The following is an 11812-nucleotide window of genomic DNA, read 5'->3' on the forward strand; positions in this document are numbered from 1 at the left end:
ACACAAGGTGCAGAGAATTGATACAGTACACACTGTGGGAGTTTGCTAATGTTTGCTTTCTCGAAGATGATTCTCGGGGTAACTAACACTTCGGTAGACAAGAACATAGAGAGCGGTTACTGCACCAGTCAAAGAGGTCGGGGGAAGGTTTCCGTTTCAACTAATCACCAATATATCATCATAACTAATGCTTTTATAAACTTGACAGATCAATCTCTGATAGAAATAGTCCAGTGCAAGTATCAAACACTCATGTCGTCGTCCCTAGATGTTAACAGCCGACATCATAGTTCGTTAGTGCATAAATGAAGCCTTCCGGCACTAAACACGCCTCCCTACATACGCGACGGGCGCGTCACATCGACGACATTGGTGATAACTTCATTTTGACAACCCAGCACTGACCGTCATGGCATCTGAGCCCATGTCCGGCGTCAAGGTTGAGGCACCCAACGTCAAAGTCGAGATGCCCGACCGTGATGCTACGTCTCACACCATCTCATGTGACCCCAGCACTCTCAAGGATGAGCTCCTCCAAGCTATCGAGGGCATCCAAATAGCCGGCACTTTTGCATCATCTGCCCCCGTTTCTCCCCTTTCCCCAGGCGTATTCGTTCATGGCGTCGGCGAAGTCGCCGCGCCGCTCACCGAGTTCCAGGCGTGCCAGCTCATCGCTCAGGCCCGCCAGGCGCCCTACGGCAAGGGGAGCGAGACCATCGTCGACACTGCCGTGCGCAATACGTGGGAGCTGGACCCGGGCCAGTTCGAGCTGCGCCATCCCAGGTTCCCGGGTCAGGTTCAAACGTTGTGCAAACACGTCGCAAAGACTCTGGGCATCAATGGAACCATCAAGGCCGAGCTCTACAAGATGCTCATCTACGAAAAAGGTGCCATGTTTAAGGCACACACTGAGTAAGGCTCCATGATGTGATAATCTAGGCTACAACTGACGAGTAGCAGTACTGAAAAAATCCCTGGCATGTTTGGTACACTCGTCATCAGTTTGCCCTCAACCCACCAGGGCGGAGATGTGGTCCTCAGGCACTGCGGCAAGCAACACGTCTTTAGGTCGTCGGCCCATGTACAATCCTGTGCCTTTTGGTACTCGGACGTGTCGCATGAGGTCCTCCCAGTCACCTCTGGCTATCGCTGGGTTCTAACCTACAACCTGGCACTTGACCCTGCCCGGCCGCGTCCCTCGGCCAGTCTCCTCGGCCAGGTAAACACTCTGCCGCTCAAATACGCACTGAACCGGTGGCTCGGAAAGAGTCCCACCACGCGCCAGAACAAGTACTTCTACCATATTCTAGACCACGACTACACCGAAGCCAGCATCTCCCTCAATGGGTTAAAAGCGCAGGATTTGGTCCGCGTGCAGGCTCTGAAGGAAGAATGCAGCAAGCTCCCCGTCGATGTCTACCTCGCGCTGCTCGAGAAGATGGAGTCGGGGAGTGTCGAGGATGATTATGATCTTTACGACATGAGGTACTGTGACGAGGAGGATGAGGAGGATGAGGAGGATGAAGACGGCTACCACGAAATCGATGAGGTTTTGCAATATTCGCACAACGTCTTGACCCTCGTCGACCTGGACGGTCACACCGTGACAAAAGACCTACAGCTTGAAGAAGAAGACATACTTCAAGAAGACCCCTTTGCGGACATCCAAGGACGAGAACACTACGAAGGGTACATGGGTAACTACGCATGTTCTCTTCCTCCTCTTGAACTTGCACGCGCTGACACACTCCCCAGGGACCAACAGCCACACACTGGTATCGTGTTGCGGTATGATCTCCTCTATCGCCGCTCCGGCCTAACTAATCCTCCAAGCCAGGCCGTCGTCATTGTCCCCCATGACTCTCTTTCCGACCTCTTTACCGGCTATAGCAAGGCCCCATCGCCGGTGACACATCTCGCCCGCAGGTGCATGCTCCCACAGGCGCAGCCTTCCCTGTTCACAGCCCTCGAGGCTATATTACGCCGGGCGTGGACCCCCACGGGAAGGCCAGGCGTGATGAGTCCCATCTATCGGCCGTCTCTCGATTCAGCGGCGGTGCAGGAAGTCGTCAAGCTTGCACTGCAACGGGAGCGGTACGACATGTTTGACGAGGCCTTGGCCAAGAGCCCCGAGACGGTGGAACCTGGCCTCTTGGAATGGTTGAGAGAGTGGATGAGTGCCGGCGATTTCAACCAGCGCTTCAAGATTATCGAGAACGGGCAAGTTTTTTTTCGGCATCAGCAGCTAGCTAGCATCTAACAGGCTAACAAATTGCAGGCTTAATTCGGCTGTTGCCTTGAGTTCTCATCTCAGCGGGCAGTCTGAGGCCATCACCAAACTGGTCCCCATCCCTGATCAGCTCTCGAGTATCGAGCCTGCTGCGCTCGATTGGGCTCGCCAAAAAGCGCGCCGGTGCTTAGCAGCTTCTGCCTCGGTCAAGCATCCAAGCGGACGAGATGGGCGGCCCATGGTGGACCTCGCATTCTACTTTGACGATCCTTCAGCTTTCCTCTCGGAGACGTATGTTGATCATCGATTGGATGTAACCAACTATGCTAACAACTCCATAGCGTAGTTCCCATCGTCGCCAAGCGCAAAGGAGTCCTGGCATTCTCTCTCGGCTTCCTATCTCAGCTGATGGACAAGACCAATAGCGGAAAGCTGCCTCTCGAGAGCTCCCTGCGGATGTATCGCTCCATCGCGAAGTCTCTGATCACCGACACCCATTTCGAAAATGTGAAAAGTCACGGCACGCTTAAGGAGTCGGCAAAGCGGCAATACTTGGATAGCCCCCTGGAGCCTCTTCGTCGCGACTTGTCAATGGGCTCCAGTCATCGCGAGCTGGGCAGCTTCTTTTCAGGATTGATCAAGGCTGATACTGGGACCGACAACCTCGTCACCTCCTTTCTTTTGAAGCTTACTGCCAATGTACCAAAGATCAGCAACACTGAGCTTCACCACCTCTGGGTACCTTTTCTGCGCAAGATTACCACGACCCTTGATTGCTCCACCATGTCGCCCTCCGAATTATCACACTACCAGCAACTCTTCACCACCTTTCTCAAGGCCTATCTCGAAAGGTACGTATGTCGAGAGCCAGTTTACAATGGAAACTTTGTACGGCCCCTCGTATCTTGCAACTGTATCGACTGCGAGCGGCTAAACGAGTTCCTTGCCGATCCCGCTTGTGAAGTTGGTCGCTTCGCGGTCAACAAGCAACGACGCGGCCACCTCCACCGGAAGCTCCAGGGGGCAAAGATTGACTGCACTCACGAGACGGAACGCGTGGGATCCCCCCAAACCCTCGTGGTGACAAAGACATTCAGGATGGTCGCGGCGTGGCTCCAGACCTGGATGGCTCGCCGCACAGAGGCTACCAAGCAGCTGGTGCACTTTGACCAGAATAAACTTAAGAAGCTTCTAGGAGACGAGTACACGGCCATCATCAACATGGACTGCATTCTGTCCGCTGAGACGAAGGCGCGGCAGCCGCTCGCTGAGACAGGACAGGCCAGCTCATTGCGGGGACCCGTGGTTAGGGCGAAGCGCAAGTTGCCTGAGGATATTGATGTCATTGACCTGACCGGCGAGTGAAGAAAAGTATTGCGATTTGAGATTGAGATTAGGATTCTCTTCGTGTGTATAACAATAGCGTTGGAGTTTGGACAGGAAACTCCTTTGGAAGGAGTGTGGACTTCAGAAACTTGGGATTCAGTAAGATACCTATCGACAAGTGTTTTAAGGAAATACAAGATTGCATCACAGCAGACACTATAGCTAAATATGATGCCGATCTGCATCTAGTTGCCTTTATACATTGTCTCTCGTTCCTCTTAGAGCTTCAATACACTCGTTGGTGAAGCCTGAGCGAAAAGCAAGCAAAAGAACCGAGCCCAAATGATAGTTATAGGACCAAAGGTCCGCTAAACGTGCCACCTTGATCTATTTTCTCTTCATCCAGAGTGTCTACTGATAGTGATTCGATCAAACACTGATGGACCACGTCATCAACGTCGTCCTACCCAACTCAAAGCATCCTAAGCTGCATATCCAGTTGCAAACTCATTATCAAATTCACCTATTCAGTCCACCAAGTCCTGCGCCTGAGTCACAGTCCCTAACACTTTGCGAAGACTGCTCTTGGGTGACTGCCTGTGCTCCGCCCTTCGTTGCGAGATGATGTTAGCTCTGGCCATGACATGACCCGTATTTTGAGCTCCATCATCGATTTTGTTGTCTATATAGCTGCCTCTCATATATATATTGGCAAGAATCAGTTTGCGAAAAGTAGTGTAGTTGAACACGCTTGAATTAGGCTTTGGCGAACCCCAGTGAGGTGTAGGATGGACGCACTCCGCCTCCCCTTGGGTCGTTGTCGGTATAAAACTCGGGATGAAAGGATGCCAGTGCAGAACCCTCTTGCATCAGTCTTCCTCCTTTCGGTAGCTATGTTGCAGCAAGCCGGAAGAAAACACCAGAGAGCTCTGACCCCATGACGGAATGCTCATATTGGGTCCATGAGATGAACCTCTGGTCATGGTCTGAAACGGAATTGATCAAAGAACAAGAATTTGCTACAATCATGGTGCCGTGTTGTCACGGCCAAGACTGTAGTACCGCTCGAGCTGCGGCAAGAGCTGATTATTAGTTTTGGAGACGTCGGCTCCAATATAGGTGTTGACTGGTCGAATAGATGCTGGAGAGTCTCGGTAATCCCTTCTTGCCTGTGATTCTGGATAACATCGTATCAGAGGAGGGCCATGTCGCAAGGCCTTTCCATGACGCAGCCGTTTCAAGGTTGTTAGGCCATACATAGTTTATTGTTCCGAGAGACCGGGAAGCAACTCAATTTCTCCAGCGACTTGTAGTGCAGCCCCAGGAAACCATGCCAAGTATACCAAAACATCATCCTAGAGAAGTAGACGATCTAGGATGGGGAGAGAACTTGGACAGCAGAACCGGGAGGATAGCTGTGGCGAAAAGTAGTAGAGGTTCGCCATCGACTTCTCCACAGGCTAAACAGAAAAGAACAACGCTGAAGATGCCGTTCTAGAGTTTGTTCAACAGCCAAAATATATATACTGCAAAGCCGGGACCTTGTCTGCATCTTTGGTCTGCTTCATCCGGTGGATGCAAGGTTCATTAGGCAATGAATCATGGTGGTGATATATCTACATATATATCAGCAATGAGAATCACGAATCCTAGACTGGACTCTTGCCATACAAGGTCGGATTCCCTTGTTTCGCATTCCTGAATCCCGGTCTTGCGAAGACGGGTAGTTACTGTCAGCAGAGCCATTCTCCTTCCCGGAGGTGCAGGCTTTCTCCCGGGCATAAGGTAGAACTGATGCCGTGTGTGCCCCTTACTGAGCATGGCTCTTAGCCTGAGGAGGATATCCATATCTTCCTCGTCGATGGCGCAGGAGAGGGAGAGATTCGCTTCATCTTCGATGGCAGAGTTAGCCAGTGCGTATCGTGGGTAACCAGACAAAACCAAGAGTCTCAGTTGGTGGGATACCCAAGGTTAAAGAAACTCGGGACGCACTCTGGTAAGGACCGTGGTTCCTCGACTATACTATAGGGCGGGCAAAGGCCGCGTGGAAGAAGTGGACAGGAATCTCATCGGTATGGGAAGAAGCCACCTATTTATATGTGATGGTGAGGAAACCAAGGCAAGCACATTTGCTGCGGCTGATGACTATTTGCTTATTTGTCTATAGAGGTACCCTGGCATACAAGCAGCCCCCGAAAACATACAGAGCAAACCAGAGGGTGGCAAATAAAGAATATGAATATTTACCATACTATTAATGTAACACTCTACAAACTTGTGATGATATTAGATCTTTTTCTAATATTTGTAGACAAAGTAATAGTAATCCTGAGATAAGAGAAGAGTTGGTATGCCCAATGTCTGCTCCTTGGCTCTATTTGCCCCGGCATATCCTGTGAAGCAAATCGAGGGCAGTGACTGGGTTTGATGCCTTGGCAGATAGAAGTTGAGGCGATTTCGAAAGAGCTGAACAACTGCTTTTAATCCAATATGGAGCTCTTCAATCATTCTGATGTTGGTGCCGTTTCTGTTCTGGTTGAGGCACAACCGCCCATACATCTAAGCTTCCTCCGCAGTAGAATATCACGGAAAAAAGACTTCAAAGAATTTGCAGATTGAACTTACCTCTCGAGCAAAACATGTCTGTCTTTTCTAAATCCTCTAATCCTCCAACAGATCCATAAACCCCCCTCGAGTTGATGCGAGTGGGCGTGCGTTCAGCTTTTCTCCTCTCCCCTGAAACACCAATTGGTCTCCTCCATCCATCATCTTCTAAGACCGCTTGATCATCGAGTCACGGCTGGGACCGGTTCCAATCCACTTGACCTATCCGAATGTCAGTACATATCAAGTTCAACTCCTCAAACGCCAACAGAGGCCTGTCTGATCGGGGCAGCCCCTTAGGCTTTATCATACCTTGACACCGACAAACTTCTCAATGAACTAGCCATATGGTTAGTACAGCCCTAGTCAGAAGATATCACATCACATACTTCAATGTACTCCCGCGCTTGCTTAGGCAAGTCGTAGTAGTTCTTGGCGTCGGTGGTAGGCTTCATCCAGCCATCCATCTCATGGTAGACAACCTTGACATTCTCAAGGCGCTTAAGATCCGCCGGGAAAGAGGGAACATCCTGCAAACAGTCAATACTCTTTGTCCATAAACTTGCATTCAGCGGTTCACCAACCTCGCCATTTTCGTCCTTGTAAGCGATCGCGATCTTGATCTTCTCAAAGCCGTCTAGGATGTCGAGCTGGGAAGCAAAGTCAGTGATCAGTTGTTAAGCTGGATCATGGCATGCTTTACCTTTGTGAGGTTCAGTGCCGTGTAGTGGTTGATAGCCTGATAAACATTAATCATATGCTCCATGCTGGTAACGGAGGGGTTTATGTACTGTGCTGTACTTGACAACAACAAGGTCTGCAAGGTTTCAGTTAGCCATCATTCCATTCGCCATCATGTCGGATCAAGTATCGGATCCGAAGATTTAACAGCCAACATACCGAGCCTAGTCTTGTTAGTCGTAGCAATGGGGCAAGTTTTGGGCAAATATATCATACCATCCGCATCGACGTCTTCGGCCAGTGGTAGTTCCCCATTCACGGCCGACCTCCTGAAGCTTTACGCCAACCCTGGATAATGATCAGTCAGTCTGAGTCTATGTCAATGAGAATAGAACACGCACTCCTCAGTCAGGTCTTCAGTGGGGAAAGGGCCGGATCCGACTCTATGTTGGAGATTAGCTTGAGTGCGCGTTTCAACCCTTTTTTGTATAGGAATACCTGGTTGTGTATGCCTGTTTCGGTGTTAGCCGGTTCATCAAAACGCTCAAGACAACTATACCTTTACAACACCAATGACTTCTTCAATCTTGGTCGGGTTAAGGGCAAGTCCTGCAATGCAGCCTCCCAAACAGGTAGAGCTGCTGGTCACATAGGGCTAAAAGAATGTCAGTATGTGAATCTAAGGAGAACTGGAAAGGGAATCTGCTTACGAAAGTGCCCCAGTCGAGATCGAGCATGAGCGCCTATTCAATCAGGAGGTTGAGAAGAGAACCTGGTCTGGGGCAGTTCAAGAAATTGGACAAGTGAGAGCCCCAGATCGCAGACATCCTCGTTCAACCCCCAGCTGGTCAGTAGAAACCCGGCACAGTGAACAAGGGGTACAAACGTTCGCTCCTTCGATGAGGATGCTGGTGTTGCTCTCCTGGGCCGAACTCATGAAAGCCACAGCGTCGACAGCATGCTTGGCAAGCTTGGGGCGATACTCCTTGAATCGGGCGATCTCCTCCTCGACGTCATACTTGAGAAGGTCACCGTACCGCTTGGCGTAGCCAGCGGCCAGCCTTCGGAGCTTGGATTCGAAAAGCTCCTCGTCAAAAACCTCGGACAGTCGGATACCGCTTCGAGCAGCCTTGCTGCTGTAGGAAGGCCCAATGCCCTTTCCTGTTGTTCCGACCTTGCGCTCTGGGAAGTATGAGTCAACGATTGTATATGACCTATTCCAGATCAAGTAATCCACCTCCAAGTTCGACCTCTTCGAGTCCGTCAACAGCGGCGTGAAGGTCGAAATCGATATGTACTCGGTCCGAAACAAGGATACGGTCGTAAACGTTGGGAAGACCCTTGGCATCCAACTCCTCGAGCTCCTGGAAGAAGGAGGGGCTGTTCGACAGGTCAGAGTCATGATCACGTCAACGGAAGCTCGTTTGGCGTTTCTCGGTTTGCCTTGATGTCCTGTCATGAACGAGGCAACCAATGGCCAGACCGGCAAGCCAGCTGCCCAAGCGCGAACTGTCTTGTATTCTCGGTGTATGGCAGACATTGGACCATTTATATCACGAATCGAGGACTGATGACGAGGTTCTTGGGTCGAGAGATACGTACACGTGGAAGACGACACTGGTGCCAATGAAGTTCATGCTAATGAAGCGTCAGTCTCGGAACAGCAGGCTGGCGGAATACCGCGGCAACGTACCATTTGGGGTTGATGAGACCCGAAGGGAGCAAGTGGAAGCTAGTAAGCCGTAAGTATCACTTTCTGCGATAACTGAAGAGCCCGTCTCGCGCCCATACCTAAAAGACACGCCGTTGGCGCTATTGACAGTGGTCAGCAACACAGCATAGATGTTGCGCAGACAAGACTCACACGATGGAATGACCTGCATTATGACCTCCCTGTATCTCGTCTTAGTATATATACCATGGGTTACAATCGCATTGGGTACGGACAGCAGCGCGTGCGCAAAGCTGGGCCTCCCTGGAGCAATCGTTAGTCAAGTTGTCGGCGTCGACAGCATGTGCTCGAGACGTACGGGGCCAGGATATCGGTAAGTTTTCCTTTCTAGTCGGCCATTGGCGTCAGTACTCCGTGGCATCCGAAATATTCGGTCGCGATATCGAGACATACGCCTTCATCGCCTGCAACAAGTCAGCCTGCATCCTCGGATCCTGTCTGTGTCATGGAGCTGGATGCGCGGTATCGGCGCGGGGCATCGCATCGCAGCGCAGGGGTGCGGAATGGAATGGAGGGGTTTAGAGGGGAACAGAAGGAGTCGCATACCCCATTGGGAGCCCAGGATGAGCTTGATACCCATGATTGAGAAGTTTGAGTTTGACGAGCGTTGTGTAGTGTCGGGTTGTGAGTTCTTTCGAGACGAAGAGTCAGAAAAACGAAAAAGAGTCCGACAAGTTTGACTTGGCTCGGCCATTGATGGCCGTGTCCCACCTTCCAAAAGAAATCAGCAAATTCAATGTCCGAAAAATCAGGACCTCCACTTAAACTCACGTTGTTGTGGTGTTATTTGTGAACCTCTATTGTTGACTCATTCATTACCTCTCTGATCATATTCTTCCCAACAAGAATAATTGTTGCAATTACCGGCGTCTCCGTCCGGCATGTGAAAAAGACCCATCAATGCATAGAAGATGGCATAACTTTGCCTCAATTCGCATATATCCCGCACCCATTTGCCCGCGGTCTGCAGCCGTAGGGTAGCACAACCAGCACGATCCCGTCGCTTACGCTTGTCAGAATCCATGGCAAGAAAAAGGCAAATATCCTCATGGATGGCAAACTGAGAATCAAGTTCAAGATGCGCAAACCCCGCGTAATGTTCCATTTGATAGAGGGTATCGACCTGATCCACAATCATCCATAGAGAGATGCCACTCATGACGGTGACTGAGGTGGGCAGCGTATCATTTATTGCAGCCATTCTAGACGAAGCCGCAAGCCAATTGATTGCCGTTTTAGCAAAACCTCAAGCAAAGCTCACCTGGTATTTATGAAATCCAGAGACGACCGCATTTATCAAGGTATCCAGGCATGTTCAACTACTGCTAGCGGTCACCTTGTGCTTGGCAAGATTGCGACATTGAGCTCCGTCATTTCTCCCAAGCCCAACCCTCCATCAAGGAACCACGATAGCAAATCTTGAGCTTAAAAAAACACCCAAGCTCCAAAGAAGGAAAGCTGTACAAAAATCATGGTCCCCTACTCAAGCCCTGATCTACAAACAGTCAACCCTGGCTGTGAATCACACCCCGTACCTGGTCTCAAGATCAGCCCTATTAACCGCAACGAGAGCAAACCCAGCGCCTATGAACGAATGCCTGCATTCTCTGCAACGTCATAATGTCTCTCCCTTTGTTGGTGGCGAGTTGATTGTCGAAAAGCCACAATTGGTGTTGGCGGTGTTGTCCGCTTGTCGATCATTTCCGTGATGAGGCAGATGGAGCGCTCCAACGTCGTCAGAGGCATATCGCGGCTTCAAGGCTCTCAAATATATAAGTTGATGAAGAAGACGTGAAAGATGAAGATGAAAAACAACCAAGCAAAACAGTCTTTTGACATTTTTACCGCCATAAAGTCTTGTTCTCTACCTGAACAACTATCACCACCAACGCCAACACCATCACTAACATCACTACCAACACTTACACCACAAACGCAATCACCATGGGCAACTCAGAGTCAAAACCCGGTATCGCTCCTCAAATGTCCCCTGAGGGTCAACAAAAGGGCGTCCCTCCAGTCATCCGCGCAACATACCAAAACACCTGGTCACAATTGATCTGCTGGACCAGCGTCTCTCTCAACCTAGGCGAGCCCGACGCTGAACCTACATACTCTGTCAGCCTCCCCAAGGGCTGGTACGGAGACATCATCTTGCACAATGGATCTAGCACAGAATCTGCACCTCTGGTAAGCGGGACGAGGAACCGCGTCTGTAGAAGCTCAGACTACTCTATCACCCTACCACCACTACCCGGCTCCGACTTTGATGGCGGTTTAGAAATCTTGCGCCGTCCATCTGGAAGAAAGGGAAGATGGTGGTTCGGTATTCAAGTCGGCCAAGGCGCCGGACGACACGTTGAGCGATTCGAATGGCGTCGCTCTCACGGCAGCGAAGTCAAGAGCGTCGGCCAGTCAAGATGGGGCTGGAAACTCGTCCGGCTAGGAAGCAACAAGGAAGAGGACTACTCAAGCGACGAGGAGATTCCCGCCGACAGAGGCGGTTTCACTAGCGACGGCAAGGAGATTGTCGCTGTGTGGGCGGGAAGCAGCTGCTGGAAGATCTCGGGCGTGGGAGAGCTCCAGTTCAGAGGCAGCGGCCTCACTGGTGAGCTGGGCACCGCCTGGGCCCTGATGGTTGTCATGAGCTGCATGGCAATCTGGCAAAAGGCTATGCGAGACATGGCAACTGCGGGTGCCACTAGCAGTGCCAGTTCATCCTCTGCTGCTGCTGCGGCGGTATCGGTATCGTAATAGAGGGATTCGTTTGTATTTATTGGATTGGCGTTTTGATTTAGAAGATATCAAATTCTTAGAGGCACGCAATGATATGACACTTATGTACACCTACCAAACCCGTATTTCTCTTATCTTGTACCCAAGGCGTCGGATACAATACTTAACTAGACCACATGATACAGCTAGGGACTGTCAACAACTACCTAGGAACTGGCTTGATCTTACAAGCGCTCAGCCTAATCAAGGGAACCGAGATAGACCAACACTAGTTTCTCCCTCAAACGACTCGGGATAACTATTCATTGTCCATGAGCTGGGTATAATCCAGCGGCGTCTAGCCAATTGCTGCATACACAACTAAACTTCACAAGCCATGAGCCGGCTCATAGGATCAACAGTAATAATAAAACCGAATGTCGTGTTCATCACTCGCTCCCTCTCCTTCGTCTTGTCTGTCCCTCCTACGTCATGTTTCGTGAGTCGACATGGTCCACTCATCC

General features: G+C 50.6%; 3 protein-coding genes across 3 annotated transcripts; 2 read left to right on the forward strand and 1 right to left on the reverse strand.

The window, feature by feature from the left end:
- Positions 1-409: 409 nt before the first annotated feature.
- LRP88_05951 (2OG-Fe(II) oxygenase) lies at positions 410-3595 on the forward strand (the record flags this gene model as incomplete). Its single annotated transcript, XM_083242493.1, has 6 exons — positions 410-912; positions 961-1697; positions 1756-1775; positions 1838-2160; positions 2279-2521; positions 2572-3595. The coding sequence occupies 6 exons, from the start codon at positions 410-412 to the stop codon at positions 3593-3595; spliced, it is 2850 nt and encodes a 949-aa protein (XP_083101429.1).
- A 2733-nt stretch (positions 3596-6328) lies between these two features.
- On the reverse strand, positions 6329-9153 carry LRP88_05952 (adenylosuccinate synthetase; the record flags this gene model as incomplete). Its single annotated transcript, XM_083242494.1, has 22 exons — positions 6329-6382; positions 6473-6499; positions 6550-6690; positions 6745-6810; positions 6864-6899; positions 6952-6977; positions 7061-7065; positions 7118-7189; positions 7243-7284; positions 7340-7353; positions 7401-7496; positions 7552-7584; positions 7728-8023; positions 8079-8221; positions 8444-8479; positions 8535-8573; positions 8633-8653; positions 8706-8734; positions 8789-8816; positions 8872-8900; positions 8967-8977; positions 9120-9153. 22 exons carry the CDS (start codon positions 9151-9153, stop codon positions 6329-6331), a joined length of 1278 nt encoding a protein of 425 aa, XP_083101430.1.
- Positions 9154-10517: 1364 nt separating this feature from the next.
- Positions 10518-11327, forward strand: LRP88_05953 (uncharacterized protein; the record flags this gene model as incomplete). The annotated part of the gene is made up of 1 exon (XM_083242495.1): positions 10518-11327. One exon carries the CDS (start codon positions 10518-10520, stop codon positions 11325-11327), a length of 810 nt encoding a protein of 269 aa, XP_083101431.1.
- Positions 11328-11812: the final 485 nt, after the last annotated feature.

The sequence above is a fragment of the Fusarium phalaenopsidis genome (genome assembly GCF_050370095.1).
Source record: "Fusarium phalaenopsidis strain FUZ10S chromosome Unknown contig_32296, whole genome shotgun sequence".
Lineage (NCBI taxonomy): Eukaryota > Fungi > Ascomycota > Sordariomycetes > Hypocreales > Nectriaceae > Fusarium > Fusarium phalaenopsidis.